The sequence below is a fragment of the Acanthamoeba castellanii genome (assembly GCF_000313135.1).
Source record: "Acanthamoeba castellanii str. Neff unplaced genomic scaffold scf7180000084648, whole genome shotgun sequence".
Classification (NCBI taxonomy): domain Eukaryota; phylum Discosea; order Longamoebia; family Acanthamoebidae; genus Acanthamoeba; species Acanthamoeba castellanii.
Genome location: NW_004457319.1, coordinates 85,111 through 109,612, shown reverse-complemented (window position 1 = coordinate 109,612; position 24,502 = coordinate 85,111). Strand labels below are relative to the sequence as shown.

At 59.6% G+C, this 24,502-nt stretch overlaps 9 protein-coding genes across 9 annotated transcripts; 5 read left to right on the top strand and 4 right to left on the bottom strand.

The window, feature by feature from the left end:
- Positions 1-261: 261 nt before the first annotated feature.
- ACA1_100540 (serine/threonine kinase) lies at positions 262-5,908 on the top strand (the record flags this gene model as incomplete). Its single annotated transcript, XM_004335182.1, has 4 exons — positions 262-1,772; positions 1,896-3,126; positions 3,160-3,405; positions 3,533-5,908. The coding sequence occupies 4 exons, from the start codon at positions 262-264 to the stop codon at positions 5,906-5,908; spliced, it is 5,364 nt and encodes a 1,787-aa protein (XP_004335230.1).
- Positions 5,909-6,122: 214 nt separating this feature from the next.
- ACA1_100530 (uncharacterized protein) lies at positions 6,123-6,650 on the bottom strand (the record flags this gene model as incomplete). The annotated part of the gene is made up of 1 exon (XM_004335181.1): positions 6,123-6,650. The coding sequence occupies one exon, from the start codon at positions 6,648-6,650 to the stop codon at positions 6,123-6,125; it is 528 nt and encodes a 175-aa protein (XP_004335229.1).
- A 452-nt stretch (positions 6,651-7,102) lies between these two features.
- Positions 7,103-7,813, bottom strand: ACA1_100520 (uncharacterized protein; the record flags this gene model as incomplete). Its single annotated transcript, XM_004335180.1, has 3 exons — positions 7,103-7,167; positions 7,346-7,576; positions 7,702-7,813. The coding sequence occupies 3 exons, from the start codon at positions 7,811-7,813 to the stop codon at positions 7,103-7,105; spliced, it is 408 nt and encodes a 135-aa protein (XP_004335228.1).
- A 94-nt stretch (positions 7,814-7,907) lies between these two features.
- ACA1_100510 (flavinnucleotide-binding protein) lies at positions 7,908-9,049 on the bottom strand (the record flags this gene model as incomplete). Its single annotated transcript, XM_004335179.1, has 7 exons — positions 7,908-8,120; positions 8,185-8,237; positions 8,324-8,379; positions 8,462-8,550; positions 8,634-8,696; positions 8,775-8,936; positions 9,011-9,049. The coding sequence occupies 7 exons, from the start codon at positions 9,047-9,049 to the stop codon at positions 7,908-7,910; spliced, it is 675 nt and encodes a 224-aa protein (XP_004335227.1).
- Positions 9,050-9,533: 484 nt separating this feature from the next.
- ACA1_100500 (KOW motif domain containing protein) lies at positions 9,534-11,634 on the top strand (the record flags this gene model as incomplete). The annotated part of the gene is made up of 6 exons (XM_004335178.1): positions 9,534-9,618; positions 9,752-9,950; positions 10,069-10,209; positions 10,308-10,428; positions 10,563-11,283; positions 11,426-11,634. The coding sequence occupies 6 exons, from the start codon at positions 9,534-9,536 to the stop codon at positions 11,632-11,634; spliced, it is 1,476 nt and encodes a 491-aa protein (XP_004335226.1).
- A 107-nt stretch (positions 11,635-11,741) lies between these two features.
- ACA1_100490 (Armadillo/betacatenin-like repeat domain containing protein) lies at positions 11,742-14,560 on the bottom strand (the record flags this gene model as incomplete). The annotated part of the gene is made up of 9 exons (XM_004335177.1): positions 11,742-11,831; positions 11,935-12,311; positions 12,394-12,543; positions 12,630-12,778; positions 13,136-13,313; positions 13,457-13,518; positions 13,606-13,720; positions 13,842-13,914; positions 14,003-14,560. 9 exons carry the CDS (start codon positions 14,558-14,560, stop codon positions 11,742-11,744), a joined length of 1,752 nt encoding a protein of 583 aa, XP_004335225.1.
- Positions 14,561-14,651: 91 nt separating this feature from the next.
- ACA1_100480 (Fbox/LRR-repeat protein) lies at positions 14,652-16,718 on the top strand (the record flags this gene model as incomplete). The annotated part of the gene is made up of 7 exons (XM_004335176.1): positions 14,652-14,747; positions 14,846-14,953; positions 15,027-15,146; positions 15,225-15,344; positions 15,609-15,834; positions 15,909-15,983; positions 16,054-16,718. 7 exons carry the CDS (start codon positions 14,652-14,654, stop codon positions 16,716-16,718), a joined length of 1,410 nt encoding a protein of 469 aa, XP_004335224.1.
- A 620-nt stretch (positions 16,719-17,338) lies between these two features.
- Positions 17,339-18,398, top strand: ACA1_100470 (uncharacterized protein; the record flags this gene model as incomplete). Its single annotated transcript, XM_004335175.1, has 5 exons — positions 17,339-17,454; positions 17,540-17,663; positions 17,726-17,839; positions 17,909-18,010; positions 18,285-18,398. The coding sequence occupies 5 exons, from the start codon at positions 17,339-17,341 to the stop codon at positions 18,396-18,398; spliced, it is 570 nt and encodes a 189-aa protein (XP_004335223.1).
- A 10-nt stretch (positions 18,399-18,408) lies between these two features.
- Positions 18,409-23,510, top strand: ACA1_100460 (ABC transporter; the record flags this gene model as incomplete). Its single annotated transcript, XM_004335174.1, has 18 exons — positions 18,409-18,456; positions 18,526-18,653; positions 18,740-18,869; positions 18,972-19,513; positions 19,593-19,702; positions 19,778-19,961; positions 20,049-20,187; positions 20,264-20,617; positions 20,710-20,796; positions 20,962-21,106; positions 21,173-21,379; positions 21,437-21,658; positions 21,700-21,825; positions 21,920-22,416; positions 22,452-22,634; positions 22,726-22,953; positions 23,121-23,279; positions 23,490-23,510. 18 exons carry the CDS (start codon positions 18,409-18,411, stop codon positions 23,508-23,510), a joined length of 3,510 nt encoding a protein of 1,169 aa, XP_004335222.1.
- Between the last annotated feature and the right edge of the window lie 992 nt (positions 23,511-24,502).

The following is a 24,502-nucleotide window of genomic DNA, read 5'->3' as shown; positions in this document are numbered from 1 at the left end:
CGCGAGCGAGTGGCAAGGAACAGTATTCAGCAAGCGCCCCGTCACTGAGCAGTACCAGACCCCTTCGAGAAGAAGTAGACAGACTAGGCGAGAGACAAGAGGAAGAGAGACAAGAGAGCAACCATCGCCACCATCGACCGCCACCGCCTCCACTACCGGCGTCTTCTTTTTCGCAACAACTTGTCAAGTTCTCTCCCAACGACACACCGCTGAACTCAGAGTTCTACGAACAGTAAGAACGCGACCGCGTACCACCGGAAGATGAGGGGCTCGGGCCGAGCCACTTCCCATAGGAGGCCCCGCACCGCCGGCGACTGCTCGTACTTCCTCCCCATCGCCCTCTCCCTTCTGATCCTCCTCCTCGCGGGCTTCGTCGAGCGCGCGGAACCGCTGGCGGTCCCCGGAACAGGCGAGGGCTCCGTGAGCGACATCTACAATTCGCTGGGAGCGGCCTATCTCAACGCCAAGGATGTGGTGAGCGTGGCCTACACGACCACCACCACGACCGTCAACACGTCGCTGGGCGCGCTCTCCGGCGGGCGGGTCAACTTCGTCGGTACGTCGAGTTCGATGGCGACCTACTACACCAGCGCCGCGGCCGCGACCTACGCGCAGATTCCGGTCATGGCCACGGCCATGGTGCCCGCCTACACCACCTCGGTCTTCCCGGCCCTCGTCTCCGGCTCGGTGCTCACCCTCACCGGCCCCGTCGTCGCCGGCATGTGGGACGGCACCTACACCGCGTGGAACGACACGGGCGTCGCCGCGGTCAACGCCAACGTGGACCTCACCACCGGCACCGACAACACGCTGAAGATCATCTACTGCAACGACGTGCTGGGCGAGGGCGGCGTGCTGGCCAACTACCTATCGGCCATCAGCCCAGCGATCAAGGCCGTATTCGACCAGTACAAGACCGACGGCTTCGCCCACCTGGCGGCCGTGACGGGCGGCCGCGCCTTCTCGGGCTGCACCAACGCCGCCAAGTTGGCGCTGCTCGCCACGCACCCTAAGTCGGTGGTCTTCTTCATGTACCCGGACTTCAAGAAGAACAGCACGGGCCTCTCGATCGCCAAGATGGCGGACAAGACCGGCACGGTGGTCGCGCTCACCGTGACCACCCTGGCGCAGGTGACCACCGCCATGGCCGCGTCGACGCTCAACAACAACGGCACGCTGGTGTACGACATGACCAACCAGGCCAGCGGCGCGTGGCCGCTCTCCACCGTGTCGTCGATGGTGCTCTACAACGACGATGGGGTCACCTCGGCCAACTCCATCGACTGCGCCACCATCAAGGAGGTGCTCTCCTTCCTCAGCTGGATCCAGATCAACGACAACGCCGCCACCCTCGTCAAGAGCTCCGGCTTCCTCCCGCTCACCGGCCGCCAGCGCATGAACATGCTCGACGCCCTGTCGCGCGTGATCTGCAACGGCCAGTCGGCCCTCACCACGGCCTTCCTGCTGGGCATGGGCCCAATCATCCCCACCTACACCTCGTGGGCCACCGAGTTCGGCTCGTCGGGCTTCACCCTCAAGTACTTCGCCACGTCGTCGGTCGAGGGCCTCGCCAGTCTGGTGGACAACTCGATCGACTTTGCCTCGACCGGCGCGCTGCTGACCCCCACCCAGCAGGCCGCCCTGCCCGACGTGCTCACCGTGCCCGTGGTCTCCTACGGCTTCGTGTGGAACTACAACATACCGGAGCTCATCAACACCGACTACCGCATCGTCCTCTCCTTCCAGGTCGTGTCCGACATCTACTTCGACAGGTCCGTCCGCGTGTGCTTTGTCATGTGTTCTCCGTGGTGTGTGTGTGTGTGTGTGTGTGGTGTGTGTTGCGTGTGTTGCGTGTGTGCGTCATGAACTAAAACTGTGCCTACAATCGACCACAGGATTAAGAAGTGGGACCACCCTGACATTCTGGCGCTCAACCCGAGCATCGCGTCGCTGCTGCCGGTCAACAAGTCGATTATCGTGACCTACTTCAGCACGGTCCAGGTCACGGCGCAGGCCATCAACCAGGCACTCTGCGCCAACGTGCCCGAGTTCAACAGCACCGTGGGCTGGACCGGCGTCCCGGTCTACCCGATCTCGCAGTCCTCGCCCGGCCGCACCCAGCCCTGCGCCACGCTGAACGAGGCCACCGTCGCCATGCGCACGCCCTACGCGCTCGGCATGGGCGTCTCCTTCACCGCGCTCACGTCGGCCCACCTGCGCCCGGCCTCGCTGATGATCAACGGCACCGTGCTGGCCCCCACGCGCGAGAGTATCGTGCAGGGCATCACCAACTCGGCGTCGCCGACTGACCTCTTCATCCTGGCGCCGCCCGGCAACTCCGACAGCTGGCCTATGATCTCGACCAACGCGCTCGCCGTGCACTCGCGCAACTCGGTGGACTGCACCAAGGCCAAGAAGCTGGTCGAGTTCATCTACTGGACGCAGACCGACGAGACGGCGGCGACGATCGCCAAGGCCAACAAGATGATCGTGGCCGGCCAGTCGGCGCCGGTGCGTCGGGCCATGCTCGCCTTCGTCGCCAACATCACCTGCGCGGGCGAGCTCGTGACCGATATCGCCTACTGCATCTTGAACGGCACCATCTGCGCGGACCACGGCACTTGTTTCGGCCGCACGTGCGTGTGCCAGTCGGGCTGGCAGGGCACCTACTGCGCGGAGCCCGTGCCGGAGGCCACCAACAGCGGCTCGACCGACGTGCTCGTGCCGCTGCTCGCCGCGTGCTTGCCATTCCTCGGCATTCTGATCGTGCTGGGCCTCATCCTGGGCCTCTTCCTCTACTGGCGCATCCGCCACCTTAAGATGCGCGACGAGTGGGAGATCCCCTACAGCGAGGTCGACCTGGGCGAGACCCTCGGCCAGGGCGGCTTCGGCTCCGTCTTCCGCTCCGAGTGGCGCGGCACCCAGGTCGCCGTCAAGGTGCTCACCGACGGCCGCATCAACAAGGAGATCGAGCGCAACTTCCGCGAGGAAGTGACCGTCATGTCCAGCCTGCGCCACCCCAACGTCGTCCTCTTCATGGGCGCCTGCACCAAGCCCCCGCGCATGTTTATCATCATGGAGTACATGGCCCTCGGCTCCCTCTACGAGCTCCTCCACAACGAGCTCGTCCCCGAGATCCCCCCGCTCCTCCGCATCAAGCTCCTCTACCAGGCGGCCAAGGGCATGCACTTCCTCCACTCGTCCGGCGTCGCCCACTGCGACCTCAAGTCGCTCAACCTCCTGCTCGACAACAAGTGGAACCTCAAGGTCTCCGACTTTGGCCTCACCAAGGTCAAGTCCGAGCTCATGAAGAACGGACCCCGGGGCGGAGCCGTCGGCACCATCCACTGGACCGCCCCCGAGGTCCTCGCCGAGAGCGAGAGCGTCGACTACGTCCTCGCCGATGTACGCACTTCACCGTGTGTCGTGTCGTGTGTGGTCGTGTGTTGTACGATGCGCGTGTGCGGTGTGTGTGTGTGTGTGTGGTGTGTGTAATGACTAATAACGCGAGTTCATTGGCCACACCACATAGACCTACAGCTACGGTATCGTGATGTGGGAGGCATTCACGAGGCAGCAACCCTACGAGGGCATGTCGCCGGCGGCGATCGCCGTGGCGGTGCTGCGCAACAACTACCGCCCGCCGATGCCGGAGGGCTACGACCTGTCGTCCATGCCGTCGGGCATCCTCGACGACTCCTTCTCGCCCGGCTCCACCCGGGGCCAGCCCGCGGGCTCCATCTCGGGCGCGTCGGGGGGGTTCCTGCGCTCGCCGGCGCTCGACAGCGACCTCAAGTACCTCCACCTCATGGTCCAGTGCTGGCACCAGGACCCGGTCATGCGTCCCAGCTTCCTCGAGATCATGACCCAGCTCTCGACCAACGACTACACGGGAAGCAAGTCGGGCGGCTCGAGCTCGTCGTCGTCGTCGTCGATGACCTCCTTCGCCGACATCCGCCACGCGCAGGCTGGACGCCGCCGGCCCGACGACACGTCAGCGCTGACGTCCAACACCAGCGACGGCATGTCGTCGTCGGCCTCGCTCGGCTCGGGCTCGATCGACGGCTCGAGCATGAACATCCCCATGTTCAAGTACAAGGTCAAGCTCGACGACACGGGCAACCTGGTCGGCCGCTACGGCGCCAACGATGCCATGCTCAGCAGCGACAACATCGCCGTCGCGTTCCTCGACGTCACCTCGGCCCACGTCCTGTGGCAGCGCGCCCCCGAGGAGATGGTGGAGACCATGACCCTCTTCAACAAGCTCGTGCGCGACCTGGCCGCCCGGCACCACGGCTTCGAGACGACGGTGGGCGACCGCGGCAACTCGGAGGGCTCCATGTGCATCCTCTTCACCGAGCCTGAGGCCGCGAGCGTGATGTGCTTCGAGCTGCAGAAGGAGCTGCTGGTGGCACCGTGGCCCGCCAAGCTGCTCGCCGTGCCGCAGGCCGAGGAGGTGGCCGACCCCATCTCGGGCGACGTCGTGTTCCGCGGCCTGCGCGTGCGGTGCGGCATCCACGTGGGCAGCATCTCGGCCAAGCGCAGCAAGGACGCGCGCAAGGCGGGCATCAAGCACAGCGGCCCGGCCATCGAAGCCGCCATGAAGCTGGCCTCGGTGGCCAAGCCCGGCCAGATCGTGATCTCGGCCGTCGTGCGCAACCGCCTGGCCGACCTGGGCCTCATCCAGAAGGGCAAGGGCAACGACGACGACCACGACGACGACAAGAAGAACAAGACGAAGCGGGGGAAGGACAAGAAGATCAAGACCAGCTTCCTTAAGAAGGTGGAGCTGCCGGTGTCGCGCGTGCGCACGTCGGTGTCGTACCAGGCCTCGACGACGGCCGACGGCGAGACGGACACGGAGCAGCGGCGCGAGCGGACCGAGTCGGGCGACGCGCAGGAGATCAAGGCCTACGAGATGCGGGTGCCGGGCCTGTACCGGTACTTTGATCGGGACAACGACGACGAGCGGAGCAGCGACGAGGACGGGTCGTCGTCGACGCTGATGGAGCCGGTGCGCGGGCGCGGGCGCGAGGGGCTCGAGGGCGACGCGGAGACGTGGCTCAACTCGGCCAACATGTGCCCGTGGATCATCGACTACTCGAAGGTGACGGTGTACGAGGACAAGCCGCTCGGGGCGGGGTCGTACGGCGTGGTGTACCGCGGGCGGTGGCAGAACGTGGACGTGGCGGTGAAGCGCTTCATCAAGCAGACGATGAACGAGCGGAGCACGCTCGAGTTCCGGTCGGAGATGAGCATCCTGTCGAACATGCAGCACCCGAACATCATCACCTTCATCGGCGCGTGCGTGGTGGAGCCCAACATGTGCATCATCACCGAGTACATGAAGAACGGCAGCCTGCGCACCATCCTCTCGTCGTCGCTCAAGCTCAGCTTCAACGACCGCATGCGCATGCTCTTCCACACCGCGCAGGGCCTGCAGTACCTGCACGACACCGTGTCGCCGTCGATCATCCACCGCGACCTCAAGTGCTCCAACATCCTCGTCGACGAGGCCGACGGCATCTGGACCGTCAAGATCGCCGACTTTGGCTTCGCCCGCGTCAAGGAGGCCAACACGACCATGACCCGCTGCGGCACCCCGTCCTGGATCGCGCCCGAAATCATCCGCGGCGAGAAGTACACCGAGAAGGCCGACATCTACTCGCTCGGCATCATCATGTGGGAGGTCCTCACCCGCCGCGTGCCCTACGAGGGCCTCAACTTCATGGGCGTCTCGCTCCAGGTGCTCGACAACCAGCGCCCCGAGATCCCCGACAACTGCCCGGCCGAGTTCCGCAAGATCATGACCCGCTGCTGGCACCCCAAGGCCCACAAGCGCCCGGCCATCGGCGAGGTCGTCGGCTTCTTCAAGCAGCTGGTGGGCGTCTCGCCCTTCGACGTGTAACACTAGTACACATCAACCCTACCAGGTTGCTCTCCTCCTAATTTATTGTATCCACGTTCCCTCTTCCTCATGTTGTACTCAAGCACATAAACCAGCTTTCATTCCCACTCGAACTCCCAAACACAACAAACGAAAGGGCGCGAAAAGACAAACCGTCGTCTACGCGTTTCATGCGAGTCGAAAATTTACAAGATCTCTTAACGATTAACACCAATCAGTCGGCCTCCTCAGTGTCCGGCAGCTCGCTGCGCAAGGTTGTTGAAGAGGGTTGGGTGGTGGACGAGGCGGTGGCGAGATTAGAGGCGAAGCCCTGCTGCATGAAGGCACCGAAGAGGCTCATCACCATGTCCACCTGCCGAGAGAAAGATTTGCCGTAGAGGCAGTCGTGCGCGAAGTGCTCGCAGTTGTTCATCATGAGGTTGTACTGCCGCTCGCCCAGTCGCTTCTTCGCCCGCTCCATAATCACATCAGCGTCGAATCGCTTGAGCGGCTCCGGATGTTCGTCATCTCGGTTGTAGATGATGTTCGATTCGGGTGCGCCCTTGAGGAACCCTTGGAGCGTGGTCACCTGCACTTCGCCGTCCATGTTCGATGCGTCGCCGCTGTAGTGAATCACTTCGCGTCGTCCATCGTTGTACTCGAACAGAAGACCATGGTGCCGGTAGTTGAAAGGGAAGCCTTGGAAGTTGATCATGCGCGGGATGCTAATGTGATGCACCGCCTTGACCTGTTGTGATTGCATCTTTATGCCTTGTGTAGTTGATGTTATGCGTTGTCGAACGGGTGCTGAAGAAGAGATGAGTCTCCGCAGCATAGACCTGTATGAATGATGCTCCCATCGCCACCCATCTCTGTCGCCGATCTCCCTTCCCCGAAACTTTCACGTAATCCAGAAGTGTTTCCTAAATTTCAATAGCACTTCTGGGAGTTTCGGAAACACGGAGAAGATGGAAAAAAAGATAAGTAAATAAAAGCTCAAAACCAAAAAAGCACAAGATGGTGGTGGAGAGGGACCCGAGGAATCGAACCTCGGGCCTGCGACGGAAAAGAGAACTTTCTTCGCCGTAATACCACTATACCAGTCCCACTCACACCAAACGCAACAGTCGCGCTTACGCCTGCTTTGCAGGCGCCTGTTGGGCGCCTGGCCCGCAATTGTGGGACACTGGCGGTATTCACCTCACGAATTAGCCTTTATTGCTTGCGCTTGGCGACCAACAGGCTTTGCATGCAAGCCAGCCTCTTCTTCAGCGTCGTCCCTTTCGTTTGTACACAGGGCGGTGCACCGCTTGAGAGTATACTAGTGAAGCTCGGCTAGGGGAGGTAAAGGAGGGTGATGGGTGAGTTCAACCAACACGACACAAGCAGCATCGTGATCGTGATCGTGAGTGCAACTTTGTAGAGGAGGAGCGTGTGTGAGGGAGGAAGAACGCGTACCCTTCTCCTTGCGTTCCTGGTATTGCTGCTGCTGCTTGGCGTTGGGGTAGGCGTACTTGGGCTTCAGCTTGCGCTCGGCCTTCTGCTCGTTGAACTCGTTCACCTCGTACTCCCACCGCTTGGACTTGGCCTGGTCTCGGGCCTGCTCCTTGGTGACCATGTGGATCTGCACACGGTTCTTCTGCACCAACCACCGCAGCAAATCCTTGGCATGAAGCTTGGACTTGATCGCTGCATTGACCGCGATTAGTATCAATGAAGAACGGCATCTGGTGCCGCCAATGTGGCGATAAGATTCTAAGGGCAGCGGAGAATTGGATCAATGGAATTGAGCAAAATCCGGGTGGGGTACGAACTTGTCTGCTCTTCGACGAGATGTTCCCACAGCGCACGACGGTTCATGCGACCATGCTTCCGCAACACCGACACGATCTGCTTAGTGGGCCGCAGCGCCTCCATGCTCGACATCTTGCTTTGAATTTATAAAAAATTAAAAAACAGAAAGAGAAAGCAGCAAGGAAATAAAAAGAAATATTTTTCTTTTTCATTGCTGGTGTGGTCGCTACTGGCCGGAGGGCGTGGGCCTGCGGTAGGCGGCCACATTGGGCGGGGCCGAGATGTCGGGCTTGAGCGTGGGGTCGGCCTCAGGGGTTCCGTATTGGGTGGTGACGGGGATCACGCCCGACCAGAAGTCTGTTGCCAGGTCGGCATCGTCGTCGCTCGGCGGCCCAACCCGCACCTTGGCCGACACTTCCTCCAGATGCAGCTTCACCATCTGCTCGTCGGCGCTTGCGGTCAGCTGGGGCAGAAGGTGCGCATAACATGGCTCGAATTCGTACCTTGGTGCCCTTGATCTCTGCCGGAGTCGGCAGGCGCGCGTTCTCCCAACGATCTGCATTCACCAAGTCCTCGGGTGAGTGTCATCCTACGACGCAGTAGGCTGCGCTGTGTCTGACTGGTGGGTGTGGGAGAGTGTACCAGGGATGATGTGGTTGCTGAGGATTTTCATTGCCTCCACCTTCTCCTCGGGGTCACTGTGTGCGGCGCGGAAAGGAGTGTAGTTGTCAGCAGTCGCACTTGGTGGCATGCTCACGACCCAGGACTGGAAGTGCGCACGTAATCTCCTCCGCCTTGCCGAAGATGACGACAGACCGGTAGTTCATCGAGCTGTGGAACAAGCTCCGCGCGACCACAATGCCGTCCAGCTGCATAAACGACAATCATGCAGCAGAAGGCCTCAGTGAGCGGCAGCAGTACACCGACAATCATGAGAGGCAATAGTGCGCACCAGAGTGACGGTGATGCAAATGGGGTGGCCCTGCGCGATGTGCTTGATCATGTGGCTGGACGACTGTGTTGTTCACACGAATGTAATGTCAGCGCAGCTTCAACACGCGCGCGGAGTTGAGAATTAGCGGAAGTGCTTCACCTTGCCGTGGAGGTAGAGCCACTCGCCTCGTCGGCCGAACCCGGTGGGCAGGACGAAGGGCCGGCCGTCGACGCTGAACCCCACGTGGCACACGAACGCCTCGTCGAGGATGGCATAGACCTGCTCCTTGTCGTACACCGCCCTCTTGGGCAGCCGCTTGACCTGACCAATTGCACTGATAGTTAAAAACGAGGCTCGCTCAATCGAATCTATCGCGCCACACGAAAGTAATGAACCTTGGTCAGGGGCGTGACGTCAAACTTCTCTCCTTCCATGTTGTGGCGTCGTGAAGAATGGCGGCAATGCCGGCGCGCAAGACAATATTTGCCGAGAAAATTGGAGAAATGGTATTTTCCCAGATTATTCCCTGTCAAAAAGAATTTGTTGGTCTTTTTCTGGGCGGATCAACGAACCATCCATCCATTCGATTATTCCTTCGTGGGTGGTTTCCACATTTTCGCACGGCCCACACAATCCACATCCTACCGGACGGATAGACACAACGAGGGGATGGATGAAGAGAGGAAGCCTAACGGCGAGGATCGAATGGACACAGAAGATGCCACACCAGCTGCAGCAAATGGAGCAGAGAAGAAGCAAGGCGAGGGGGAGGCACAGACATCGACCGCCACCCCCGTCAAAATTGGGTTCTCATTTGGAGGATTGGCAGCAGGCAAGAGGAAGGTGAGCATCCAGGGCACGAAGAAGGAAGAAGGGGAAGAGGGGAGGGAGCTTGTGACCGCCATTCAAGGCAGCAAGATGAAGACCCTCTTCGAGAAAGACGACGGCCCGCTCGTCATCCCCTTGCCCCAGCCTCTACGTTCCAAAAAGGCCAAAATCGAAGGTACGATTCACCCCAAGATCTACAATTTCATGCGATTCGTTATTTATTTATTTTTCTTTATGATATCACGATTTTATTTCTTACTACAATCGTTCTCTTGTATTTAATGTAATTAAATTCATAAATTTTGTAGGAGAAGAGAAGCCGACATCGGCACCGGCCGTCGTGGACCCGAAGCTTGCGGGCCTGTCGGCGGAGGACAGGGAAGCGGCCGAAGCGCTGATCAAGGAGGGTAAGGAGGGCATCCAGGTCGAGCCCGAGGAGGAGGACATGCCGCTGCTCCTCAAGTACCGCCTCCCCGGCCTCGACACCATCGAAGACGAAGACGAGAAGTACGCCATTCCTTCCCTCTTGCTCCTCCTGCTGCCTTGCAACTTCTTCTTCTGCGGCCTTGTTCAAGGGCTAACGTTCCACCTTCGCTTTGCGACACGACACGACACGCAACACCAGGTTCCGATTCGATGTGGAGTCGCGGCCGGAGGAGACGACGGCGTCGGCCTATGATCGGGTCCCGGTGGAGAAGTTTGGCGAGGCCATGCTCCGCGGCATGCTCTGGAAGCCCGGCGATCCCATCGGCAACACCAACAAGGCGTACGCATCCATCGTCTTCGTCTCGTCTTCGTCTTATCTCTCCCCCTGACAATGCACACCACTGACAAGCTGCTGGCCCTCTGTGTGCGTGATTGCAGTGTGGTCAAGCCGGTCGAGTTCATTGCGCGCCATCATCGCCTGGGTCTGGGGGCCGCGCCCAAGGCGCCCGAGCCCACGAAAAAGAAGTTCATCAAGCCGGGCGAGAGCCGGGAACCCAAGGTAGGCAAAACCGCTCCTATGTGTCGTGTGTGTCGTGTCGTGCGTGTCGTGTGTCGTGCACGATTTGACGCGCTCGCGTACAAGCTCGCTAATGTGAATAATTTCTTTTTCATTTCTTCTTCTTCTCGCTGCAGCAAATGATGGTGCTGCCGCGGGACAAGGACGGGAGGCAGCGACACGTGCGCGACCTGGACCAGAAGCTGGTGGCCTTCCGGCCGGAGGGGATCCACCCGGGCAACCTCGTGGGCGTCGTCTCGGGCGAGCACGAGGGCATGTACGCGCGCATCGTGCAGCTCCTGGCCGGCGACAAAGTCCGGATTCGATTCGAGAGCGAGGAGGAGGTGACCGTCAACCGAATAGACCTCGCGCCGCTCAACTCGACGCAGCTCAAACAGGGTCACCCGGCTCTCGGCATCCGCGACGGAGGCGACGACGGCGACGTGGAGGAAGAAGGCGCTGAAGATGATGACGACGATGACGATGGTGAAGATGACGATGACCACCACAAGGCGGCGGGAGGTGAGAAAGGCGTCGAGTGGGAGCAGGAGACGACCAACACGATCGACGGCAAGTCGGGCGGCAGCGCCGGCAAGTCGTCGGCCAGGGACGACGCAAAGAGCAGCAGCGGCGGCGGCGGTGGCAGCACAAAGCGAAGGGAGGAGGAGAAGGAAAAGAAAGAGAAGATGAAGCGGGAGGAGAAGAGGAAGGAGCCGGTGTGGCTGCGACCGGGCATCACGGTCCGAATCGTGAGCAAGAGCCTCGGGGAAAAGTACTACCGCAAGAAGGTCAAGGTCGTGGACGTCGTCGCCGGCGACATCTGCACCATCATGCTCGACTCTGGGCGGATTCTTGAAAGTACGCGACTCTCTCTTTCACACACACCACACACATAGCGCGCGCGCGCGCACACACACGCACACACACACACACACAGCACACAACGACACAGGCAAAGCAGATGACTGATTCTTTTATTTCCATCCACGCGATTGTGCAGATATCCGACAGCGGCAAGTGGAGACGGTGATCCCCGACGTGGGCAGGCGGGTGGTGGTCGTGCTGGGCCGCGACCGAGGGAAGGTGGGCAAGCTGCTCCAGAAGAGCACCTCCAAGGAGACCGCCGTCGTCCAGTTCGAGGGCGACTGGGCCGGCGAGGTGGGCACCTACGGCCTCGACGACATCTCCGAATACCGAGGCGAGCACTAGTGCTACAACACGCAACACACCACTCACATATCTTCGTTCCGAATACGCACACGCGATGACGACTCCACCGCGCGCCCTCCGTTGTTTTCAGCGTTGCAATGCAACGTCTATACATAAAAGGGCACGACGGTCTGTGCGATGGGTGCCCGACAGATGATGCACACGTCACCTCGCGCCACCAGAATGCGAGCGCACACCTGCGTGTGGTGTGTGGCAAAAGCGCGCACCGGTCACATAAGAAGAAGTCCAGTCAGTCCCCCACGCCATTTTTTGGCTGTCGTGTGTGCGTGCGGTCCGTACTTTACACGAGACGACGTGGCCGCACGGCACGAAGCACACGCTGCGCTCGGCGTCGCAGCAGATCAGGCACGCGTACGGGTTGTTTTCCTCCGGAGAAGATGACGCGTTCGTGATGGTGGTGCGGAAGGACTGAGACAGGCACGACGGCGGTGGCGGGCGAGATGCGTCCTTGGCTCGCCGCAGGGCCGTGATGTAGGCCCACAGCTGTCGCCGCGGCCCGAGGGGCAGCACCTCGGCGAGGTCGCCCTCCTCCACGAACTCGATGTTGTCGCGCGTTATCTCGTGTTTCGCGAACACGTCCCGGAACCGCTCCAGCTTGAGCGCCACCAGAAGACGGTCGAGGCCGGCTGCCTCACCCACGACGCCGTTGGTTGAATCTGTACCAGACCCGCACCTTTCGTCAGCTCACACGCACACGCATCACCGCACACACGCACACACACGCACACGTACACGCACCACCGCACACATCAAGACCTGGAGAAGGGGAAGGCGAGGAGAGGGGCTCGAGAACGTTAACGCCGAGGTTGGTGAGGGCGATGCGTGCAAGCTGCCGCACGGTGGGCTGGTCGCGGCGCTGCGCCAGCCGCTCCAATGTCGACACCGCGCCTGGCGCCAATCGCAATGCCAACAAAGTTAAGAAAACAACTTTCGCAACCCAACACAAATGGCAGTTGTGATTGGGGTCGGGGTACCTTCGTGGAAGAGTTTGGAGGTCTGCTGGTTGGTCCGGGAGAGGCAGGCGATTAGGAAGCAACCGAGCTCGTTGACCGCCTCGTGCTCGGCCTCGAGCAGATCGACCAGCGGCTTGAGCGTGGTCCACACCAGATTGTGCATCGTGAACCTGGAAAGCCCCAAAAATAAATAAAGAATAAATAATAAAAATGAATAAACGAAAGCCAGAAGGAAAAATGAATAATGAAAATGAAAAACCCAAATTAGAGGCTGGACCGCAACGCACACAAAACCAAATAAAGAGATGGCAAAGCTCAGATACCGTCTGCAGTCGTGTTGCTCGACGAACCGACGTATCTGCTCAAGCCCGCCCGATCGCGCTATCGCGTCTCTATTTAGTGTGTCGAGTAGATTGACGTCACCAAGGTGCGCGAACGCCATTGTTGGTGAGATGAGCCAAGCGATCTAGATGAGAGTTGGTCGCGAGGGAGCAACGAGTCGAACAGGAGGAGATCTTTTCTCGTACTTGTAGATGTCGTCGTCGATGGTCACCGTTGACGCCATGGAGAGGTTGCCGAGGGCCAAGCACGCGTTGAGTTTCTGCTCCTGGCAACTCTCCGAATCCAACCCCATCCCCATCCCCATCCCCGAGATGCCTGTCCCCGCCAGGATGGCGACCAGTGGCTCCAGGCCACCGGCCTCGACTAGTCACGCACCAAGAGATCAAGAGAGCGCGGAAATAGTGAGATCGCCGCCCGGAATGGTACCTTGGGCGCTACTACGCTCCATCTGTACAGATGGGCTCCCAGCAAGCGCGGTGGTAAATTGAGAGAGAGTCGTTACGTACTGATGGGCTTGCGGGCTTCGGGCAGGCTCGAGAGATGCCACAGCGCGCCGGTCGCTGATCGTCTGAAATAGAAGGAGGACAAAGTTGAGAGAGAGAGAGAGAGAGCGCCATTGGCGTCATGGTCTAATGAAGAGGAATCTGAGCGCTACCTGACCGCGGCGGATTCGGCGTGGAGAAGGGCCACGAGATGCGGAGCCGCTCCCTGGGCCAACACTTGGCGCTGGTTGCTCTCCACACCGTAGCACACGCTCCACAGCGCTGACGCTGTGCATGTGCGCGTGCCGTGTGTTGTATGCAGTAAGTTGCGTGTGTGCGTTAGCTCCAGAAGCTGTACATGTGTACGAGCTGTGTGCGGAGAGCATAGTGCACTGTTGGCCACGGGTACCAGCGTAGCGAAGCGTGGGTTCGTAGGTCTCGTGCTTGATGAGTCCCACCAAAGCGGGGACGACGTCAGCCGCCTTCACCGCCCGTCGCACACCATCACAAATCACACGCCGGCCATTAGTGCCCACCGTCACAGGTAGGAGGGAAAGTGCGAGTGGGAACCTTCTGCTTGTTGGTGGGATGTGCAATGCACACACTCCACAGTGTGCCGGCTGCCTCGGCCTGCAGCTTGCTCAACGCCAGCCGCAGCCCGCCTCCTTCTTCTTCCGTTTCTGCTTCGCCTTCATCCATGCTCTCTTCTTCGTCTTCTTCATCCTCGGCCTCGTTTCTGTCTGGCGCGGGGTAGCGCACCATCTCTGGTTCGGCCCTTCGCTCGTTCGGTACTGCCGCTTCCTCTTCATCAAGTGCCTCCACAGCATCGCTCACGATTTCAAGATCGCTCGCGATTCGGGCCTCATCTTCTTCGATGGGCCGAGCTGCAGCCTTGGCAGCTTTGGCCGCAGCGACGGCTGCTAGGAGGCGGGCCAGGGTGGTGAAGGCGCCGGCCTGGCCCATCATAGAACGGACGGCCTGGCTCTCATTGTCCTGCTGCGCCAAGTAGTGCAGCACACGCATTGATTGGTATGCCACCTCGACCCGCCCTCTGTCCAGCACCATCTCACCCTCAGAAATGCCGTTGAACAAAGCCAGGCACCTCCGCACCACATCCGCCACCTCCATCTTGTTGGCTTGGTAAATTTTTTATTCTTTGTTCAAAAAATAATATATCTCTTGGTTTATATTTTGTATTTTAACACAAAGTCAATTGAAAATGGAGCAGAAAGATGGCGAGGGAGCTGCAGCGCACGAGCCGCAGTGCGGCTTTCCGCCAGAGGTGTGGGGGCACTGCTTTTCTCTCCTGGAGGACGTGCGCGATCGTGTTGCAGTTGCAGCGGTACCTTCCCCCCGATGCGTCAATCAATAGAAATCAAAGCAACCAAAGCTGAGCGGGGCTCGTGTGGCCAGGTGTGCTCTGAATGGGCGCAGCTGGCCTGGCGGGAGTGCCGCACTCTGAACCTGGCCCGTTATGCGGAAGCCATCACTGGATCCCCGTCGTGCTTCCTCTTTGGCGAGGTACGTGCGGTATGGGCAGTGCTCCCGCGTGTGCTGTCGAATGAAACAAACCTTCATCGTCGTTCGTCCAAAGGAGGGGCTCCTTCATCGTTGCAAGAAAGTGGAAGAGCTCAACCTGCGTAAGGCGCGCATCGGCAACACTCAAATCGAACGCGTGCTCACCTATTGGCCCACCCTGCGCCGCCTCAACCTGGTACTCGCTCACCGCGGGACCCCTGTGACTATGCTGCACGACGTATTTGGTGGCGCTTCTCACACACCGCCAACACAGAGTTGCATTGTCAGAGTAAACGGAGTCACGCTGGGGTTGATCGGCGCTCACCTGGGCTCGAGGCTCACTCACCTGAGCCTGGAAAGCTGTCGCAAGCTACGAGACTCCAGCTTCGTTGAGGTACTGGCCACGAGCCACACATGTTCTCTTTTGATTTGAATCAAGTTCCTGCTAATGTAGGGCGCGATGCGCTTCAGATGTGTTTGGCGTGCCCCAATATTGAGTCGCTGCACATTCGCGGATGCTTCCTGCTGTCCGACACATCACTTCAAGCGATTGGCCGCTATCTTACACGCCTACGGGTGCGTGACTGCAGTACTGCTTGCCAAAAAAACGGATCGTGTGCACTGACTGGCAACGTTATCACCAACCGACCAAGTGCAGGTGCTCAACATCCAGGGCCTGGACAAGCTGACCGACGCTGGACTCGCCCACCTCGCGGCCAACAACACCGAGTTGCGGGACCTGGACATGCAGTCGTGTTCCGCCGAGATCACAAGGAAGGCCATCAAGAAGCTGGTGCGGCGTGCCTCGGGTCTCCGCAGGCTGATACTCAAGTTCTGCCGTCCGGTCGACGATAGCGTACTGCGCGTGATCGGCGATTCGCTGGGTACGACTCAGAGCCACTCATCGAGAGAGCGATGCGTGTCGTGGACAGTGCACCTCACTCGTTCGCCGCGGCAGGCCCAAGTCTGGAGGTGGTCGAATTTCAGGGCTGTCCGTCGGAGCAAATCACTGATGCCGGCGTGATTCACCTTGGTGCGCTTCTCCTTCATGTATGCTTAATCGTTTCGTGTGCGACTGACCTCTTCCTTCTTCGACATTGCAGTGTCGCGCTGCCACCGACTGCAGAGATTGAATCTGATCGGGCTGAGACAGCTGACCGACGCTACTCTGGCGGCGGTCGCTCAGCACCTCGAGTACGTCGTGGAGCTGGAGATGAAGGAGTGCACCGGCATCACCGACGAGGGCCTCCGGCACCTGGCGCAAGGCGCCAACCACCGCCTCTGCACATTCAACTTTGAGTTCTGCCACGAGATCACCGACGTCGGCATCGCCGAGCTGTGCGCTCTGGCGCGGTCGCGAAAGGAGAAAGCCGGGGGCAGCAGCTACACCCCGGTTCGGATCCTCAACGTCGGCCACCTGCCCCGGCTCACGGGCCGCTCCCTCGCGCTCATCGTACAGGACATCGCCGCCGACCTGCACTCGCTCAACCTGTCCGACTGCGCGCTCATCGACGAAGAATCAGTGCTGGCGGTGCTGCGGGCCTGCTCTCGGCTCAAGGTGATCAATCTCAAGGGCCTCCCGCTGCTCACTGACCGCGTGCTGGAGGACATCCTCGCCCACGACTGCTACGCGTTGGAGAAGCTGCAGGTCGGCGGGCACGACAACAGCTTCACGCGGGACTGTCTCGATTCCTTCGTCCGCCGTAAGCGGCCCGGCGTGGTACTCAACGTCGCCTCACTCCTCGCGCTCCAACACGCAGCAACGTAGAGGAAGAACGAGTAGCACCCTTTGCTAGGAACGCAAATAGCCCTCCTTTGGCGCACATTGGGGACATTTAGTGGTGATGGTCCATACAACGTCATCGGTTAAGGGCGAGCTCGGAGCAAGGGGATCAACCTCACAGCCTCCCCTCGGCAGATCACGAGAACCCGAAGATTCTACATGTCGGGGAATATCTATATAATCTACATGTCGGGTTCTTTGTTGCTGGCGAATGGCTGGGTCGGCAGAACTGTCGGCGCCTCTTCCTTTGTTGGCCACTGAAGCATTTCCTGGTTTTTTCTAACTCCACCCCGCCATGGCGGTGGCTCTTAAAGCACCGCAGCACACCAGCTTAGTACAGACTGCTTGCCAAGTGAACGATGGTGCCACCTTCCTCGTGTGGCTGTGTTTGTGGGGGTAGGGTCGGACACTGAGTGGATCATCTTGCAGAGCCACCCAGAGCAGGCTGCCTCGGTGGTGTCGCGCCTCTTCTTCACGTGGGTGACGCCTCTCCTAAAGCGTACAGCCTTCCACCCCCGCTTCTTTTTATTTTTATTCGACATTCTTCGCATACCAACAGAAGCTGAGTTGCATCTTTGGCAGTGGGTGCGCAGCGTCCGTTGGAGATGGCGGACCTTTTCGGTGTGGCGCCGCAGGACGAACCCGATATCTTTGTGCAGCGATTCAAGGACGAATGGCCGACGCGCATGCAACGCCACGCCGACTGGTGGGCACTCGCTACGTACGCGACTTCCGCCTGTGCTCGCTCGGCCCGAGTACACCAAAGTAGTGACCGGCGCAATAACGCGTCTTTCATTGTTACTCAGTGCGCTGTGGGCCATCGCGTGGAAGGAATGGGCAATGATCACACTGGTGAGTCTGGTCGCGGTGCTCACCAATCTCGCGATTCCGGTCACCTTCTCTTGGCTCATTCTCTTCATCGGCGATGAGGTTTGTTATCACATCCCGCCTTGCTTGACGTGACTGCTCAGTCATCTTGCGGGGCTGTGCAGAAGGCAAGCTGGTCTGAAGGCCTCCTCTACATCGGACTCATCGCCTTGACATCGATCGCACATTTCCTCTCGACCGAGTTTGCCTACTTTCTGGCGCAGCGTGCGCACATTCACGTAACACTCAGCAATGCCTTCAGCCCGCCTTCAATTTTTTGTTATCCCTAACGCTGTGTGTGATTGCAGATAGAGTCCATGCTGGCGCTGATGGTCTACCGGAAGAGCCTGCGCCTGCAGCACGTGTCCAAGGGAAACGCAGCCAACGTCATGAACGTCGACCCCTCCCGGGTACGATATGGCTTTTCCCTACGTTGGAAGTGGTTGTTAGTCACCCTTCACACCGACGGCACCAGGTGGCCAGCATGGCTTGGTTCAGTCGCTTCGTGGTATCAGCGCCTATACAGCTCACCTGTACGCGAACCATCGCTCATTTGCACCGCGACCCACACACTCATGTCCGTCTGTCATGTCTTGACCAGTGGCCATTTATCTGCTTTACGGCTGGCTGGGACCGTCCGCGTTTGTCTCCTTGGCGGTCGTCCTGCTCCTCATGCCGATCAAGTTTCTCATCTTCCAGTACGTGTGGCCTACACAAAGCACATCATGTGGCGTGACGCCCTTATGGCTTCTAAACGCTGCCAGCGATCCGTATCTGCAGAGCATTCAATTCCTATGAAGAAAAGATCATGGAGCACAAAGACGAGCGAGTCAGGCAGCTGACCGAAGCCCTGCAGGTGTGTTTGTTTGCTTGCTGGCTGCTACCGACTGCTGGTTCACTCTTCCAAATTATACCACACCGATAGGGAATGCTGATCGTAAAGCTCTTTTGCTGGGAGTACCACGTGCTGAAGCAAATCAGCGAGGTGCGTGCCAAGGAAGTCTCAGCGCTCAAGAAGTTTTCCTACCTCGTGGCCTTTCTAATTTTCCTGATGTACGTCTGCTCGTGTCCACGCACGCACGCACGCACGCACGCACGAATTGAAAGCCTCTTGACGTCTAACCATTGCGATCATTCAGCGTTTCCACGTCGACCATCATCTCTGTCGGAACGTTTTCCGTGTACACACTACTGGGGAACCAGTTAGTGGCCGCCCGCGTCTTCCCCTCGATATCGCTCTTTTCATCGCTTACCGACACCATCATGCAGGTACACAGTGCCACTATCTATCTTCGCCATCCAGTACCCAGTCTATTCCTGTTCAGGTCTAACCGGCGATGTGTGTTGTGCTGTGAACCCTGTTGCTGTTAGGTGCCGGGCATTCTGTCGCACTGGTCCGAGGCCAAGATCTCACTGGCGCGACTGGACAAGTTCCTGCGGCGAAGAGAGCTCGAGCAGCGCAGCGACGTTACCCACAATTCACAAGAGACGTCCCACAAGCAGGCACTGGATAGCTCATCAGACGCAGCGAATGTGCTCTCGATCGTCGCTGGAGTGTTCGAGTGGGAGGCCCCCGATCACGACGAAGATGATGAAGACGCTGAGACAGAGGAAGGCAAGGCCGAAAAAGCTGCGAAGCCGGCGTCAGCCTTGGGCGAGGCCGATACGGCGCTGCTTCTGGACATGGACGACCAGCCGCTCGAGGAAATGGCCGCCGAGGGGAATCAATCACCGAGCGAACCGTTCAAGCTGCGCGAGATCAACATGGAAGTGCGACGCGGCGAATTGGTTACCGTCATCGGCCGGGTGGGCAGCGGCAAGACGTCGCTACTCAACAGCATGCTGGGGGAGATGAAGCACGTCGCGGGCCACCTCACCCGCAACGCATCGGCCCTTAGCTACGTCAGCCAGCGGTGCGTACTACCCAACAACAGTGAATGGCGTGGGCGCGTCGAGACTCATTCGATACTCGTGTGATAGGCCCTGGATCAGGAATGCTACGGTGAGGGACAACATTGTGTGCGGTCAGCCGTTCGACCGTGAGCTCTACGACGACGTCATCCGCGTGTGCGCGCTCACGGACGACCTGCGCGTCCTGCCTGGTATGCCCGCCCCTGAGTCGTAATTCCTTAGCACGACCAACTACGCTCACTGAGGGATTACAACACCAATCACAGCGGGAGACTCGACGGAGATCGGAGAGAAGGGAGTCAATCTGAGTGGAGGGCAGAAGCAGCGCATCTCGCTTGCCCGAGCGGTCTACATTTCGTGTCTCCAGCACAGCGACGGCCACAATGATGGCTGCGTGATCTTGCTGGACGACGTGCTCTCCGCCGTGGACGCGCACGTTGGCCACCACATGTACGTTTCACATACTACAGGGTTTCATTCACACTTGGTTGTGACTGCTCACATCCTGTCGATCTTCTTCTCCTCTTCATCTCTCAGTTTCCACGAGTGTCTGTTGGGTAAGCTCAGTCAAATCACGCGCGTGCTGGTCACCCACCAGCTGCAGTACCTGCCCTTCGTCGACCGCATCTACGTCATGAACGACGGCACCGTCCAGGCCTCGGGCACCTACCAGCAGGTATGCATTGTTCTCTGTATTTACCTCGGCGTCAAACAAATGCCAAGACCTTGCAACTGACCAACCCTCGGCGCAGCTGCAAGAGCAGGGAGTCGACTTCGTGGGCCTGCTGCAGGCTGAGGCCGAGGAGAAGACCAAGGGCAAAGCAGTCGAGGCGGAGAAGGCGACCGACGATCAAGCACTGGCGGACGATGACGTACTGGAGGGTGGTACTGGCGCTGACGTGGCCGCCGTCGAAACGCGGGTCGAATCAGGGCCACTGGTCGATGATGGTGAGGGAGAAGCGGCGTTGAAGGAGAAGGGCAGGCTGATCGACGAGGAGGAACGCAACACGGGCGAAGTCAAGAGCTCGGTGTACCTGGAGTACATGCGCAGCACCGGAGGACTTGGCTTGCTGTCCCTTCTGGTCCTGTCGTCGCTGCTCTTTCAAGTACGTACCTCTGGGCTACCCCGCTCGGCCCCCAAGGAGCTTTGGCACTCGTGCCACTCAACCCATCTCGGGCGACTGACGTGGTCATGCAGGGAGCGAATCTCTTTGACCAAGTGTGGCTGTCGCGTTGGTCCGACTCGAGTGGCAACACGGTCTTCTATCTGTCGATTTATCTTTCCGTACGTCACACGCACACTCACACTCACACGCACACGCACACGCACACGCACACTCACGCGCACACGCACACGCACACGCACACGCACACGCTCACAGGCGCGCAGCTTGCGTTGAGCGCCGCATTCGTGCTTTTTGCTTGACCCTGATCCCATATCAACGCGCAGTCAGCAGTCCTGGGCGGACTGATGTCGTTAGCCCGACAGACCCTGTGGACCAAGGGAACACTCAACTGCGCGCGGAAGATGCACGATCGGCTTCTGGAAGCCATTCTCCGCGCGCCCATGACATTCTTCTTCACCACGCCCACCGGTACCACACGACGCACTCGACGCACACGACGCACACGACGCAAACACTAACGGTGTAGGGTACCAGGCCGAATCGTGACTCGCTTCTCGAAGGACCAGAGCACGGTGGATCAGGTGGTGCCGGACATGATGTCTGACTTCTTCCTGTGCCTGCTGGCCATCATGGGCATGTTGCTGGTCATCTGCGGCGTGCTCCCTTGGTTCCTGGTCCCCGCGGCGCTCATGTTGGCGCTGTACTGGTGGGTTCTCAAGTACTACCGCAAGACCTCCACTGGTATGCTGCACGCGAACCCGCCCGCACCACCGCACACGCTAATGAATGAGGGTACAGAACTGGGCCGACTGCAATCGCTGTCGAGCTCGCCCATCTACGCACAGTACTCGGAAACGCTGGACGGGCTGGACACCATCCGGGCCTTCCACTGGCAAGGCGCGCTCAAGCGGGAGAACCAGGACCTCGTCGTGGCCAACCAACGCGTCGACTACTGCGTCTTTGCCTCCGACTGGTATGAGCAGCAGATCACCAGTTGGGCTGGATTGGCGCACTCACGCGGTTCGCTGTGTGCCGTGTGTCGTGTTCAAGTTGGCTGGGAGGGCGGATCAGAGCGCTGGGTCTCTTTATCATCATCGGGGTCTCGGTCCTGAGCGTGGTCACCCGGGGCTCGCTCAGCCAAGGACTCGTGGGACTCGTGCTGGCCCTGTCTCAGAGCATCATCGGAGGTACGTAACTCTCGTTCCGCCGTCATCCAAGCCCTGTGTTTACGCACCTGTGCCACATGACACACACACACACACACACACGCACACAACACAGATATGGAATGGTTCGTTCAGAGCGGCGCCATGCTGGAATCGAGCATGAATCAGGTGGAGCGCATCCAATACTACACGGCCACGCCACCCGAAGCGCCCCTCTCGCTCGCCCCGGGCCAGACCTGGGACGCCGCCCACAAGTGCATCGTACAGCGCGTGCTGGCCGAGCTCGCCGGCTACGACGAAGACGACGGCGACCGCGACGACCGCGAGTGGCCCAGCGAGGGGCGCATCGAGTTCAATAACGTGTGGCTGCGCTACCGGGACGACTTGGGCCATGTGCTGCAGGGCATCAGCCTCACCATCGACGCGCGCCACAAGGTGGGCGTGGTGGGCCGCACCGGGGCGGGCAAGTCGTCGCTCATCAACGCCCTGTTCCGCCTGGTGGAGCTCGACAGCGGAACGATCACCATCGACGGCCGCGACATCAGCAGGCTCGGGCTTCATCAGGCATGTCCCACATTCCTCTTCTCTCTTCATTTAAGGTGGTCGGCTGACGTCAGCGCTCCGTTGATGTCGGACCGACCACACAGCTGCGCTCGGCGTTGGCCATCATTCCGCAGGACCCGGTCCTGTTCTCGGGCACCATTCGGTCCAACCTGGACCCCTTTGGCGTGCACGCCGCCGAGCAGGGCGACGCGGCGCTGTGGGACGCCCTCGAGAAGGTGCGCCTGAGCGAATTCGTGCACGGCCTGCCGCTCGGCCTCGAGGCCAAGGTACGCCCGCCGCACGCGTGTCATGTGTGCGTTCTGGCAGAAGGTTGATTGATGTGTGTGTCGTGTGTGTCGTGTGTGCGTCGTGTTGCAGGTGGAGACCAACGGACAGAACCTGTCGGTGGGACAGAGGCAGCTGGTGTGCATGGCCCGCGCGCTGCTGCGCGACTGTCGGGTGCTTATCTTGGACGAGGCCACGGCGAGCGTGGACAACAAGACCGACAGGGCCATTCAAGAGACGCTGCGACACGAATTCGGCGGGCGCACGGTGGTGGTCATCGCGCATCGACTGCACACGGTCATCGACATGGACTGCATCATTGTATGTACACGACACACGACACACGACACACGACACACGACACACGACACACGACACACGACACACGACACACGACACACGACACACGACACACGACACACGACACACACGACCAACGACACACGACACAACACGACACACTGACATGTCTGCCGGTTGTGTTTCAGGTGATGGATGAGGGCCGAGTGCTGCAGTACGGGCCGCCCGGGGACCTACTGGCCACCGAGGGACCGTTCGCCCGCTTGGTCGACCAGACCGGGGCCGTGTCCGCCCAGTACCTGCGCTCAATGGCTCGGCGAGCGCCCAACTCGGATGTTGAGAGCTCAGTTCTTTTTTAGGACAGCTTTGTTTGTGAATGTACATACATATCCACATCAGGACACACGCCCGGGCCCTTCTGGTTGGATGTTTTTGAGCTGTTCGGGCACCTCCTCCGGCCGTACGGTACTGATATTGCGGTCCTTGTCCACTCGCCTGCGGCGCACATGACCTTTGTTAGCGTTTTGCAGTGGTCTGATCGGGTGTGTGTGTGCAAGGGCCTGTCCGTGTACCTGTAGCACAGCATGAACGCTGAGCTGTCCCCATACTTACGCATCGCGGAGCTGTTGGCAAGGTGCATCGAAGAGCCCTGGTCCTCAACGACCTCAGTAACGGTCATGTCGCTGAACGCATACCTGGTGAATCAAGCCGTCCGTCAAGGATGAGCAAGATGACAAAACACGCACGCACACGCACACGCACACGCACACGCACACGCACACGCACGAACGAGTTACGATCGTACCATTTTTCCTTCTCAAAGGATTTGGTGTAATTGAAGTGGTGGCCACTCGCGGCCGAGCCGAGGTGGACCAGCACCGAGTAGAGCTCGTAGGTGTGGCATGCCGGTTGGCTCACCCCCGAGCCCGATGTCGACCCGTCGTCCACATAGCCGCCAAGATCGATGATGTGCGGGAACTCAACGACGTGGTTGAGCTTGACCGTGGCGCCGGCCTGCCAATCGTACTGGAAGCGGTCGAGGTGTAGCCACAGAATATAGGGCAGCTCCGTGATCTTGAGCCCTTTGCGGGCATCGACCTGGGTTGAATCAACAACAGTCGGTTAGAGCGCCATCAATCGCGCGCTGGCTTTTGGCAAAAGAACGAACAAACCAGTGATTCGCAGCCAGCACATTGCCAACGATTGTCGTCGCAGAGTTTCTCGGGGGCCACAAGCTGGTCGAGCGCTTCGGCCAGACTGTTGACATGTCGGACATCGAGCATCATGTCCAGACAGTCCTCTTGGTACGTGCGCTGATGAGCAGCACATAAACCGATCAGCCAACGTAGTCGTTTTTTTCTTCTGGCGGGCGGGTGGAGAGCACCTCAAAGCCACACGCCAAGCACTGCACATAGTTCAACAGTCGCCACTGGAACAGCTCCTGTAGCATTCGCTCTGAACTCTGAAGTGAGTTCAGTTGACTCATCAAGCCCAAGGAGGGTCTTTCAGATGACAGAAACCAACCTTGTGGCGTGCCCGCGAAGCGTTCTGCGAGGAGATCGAAGGCGGC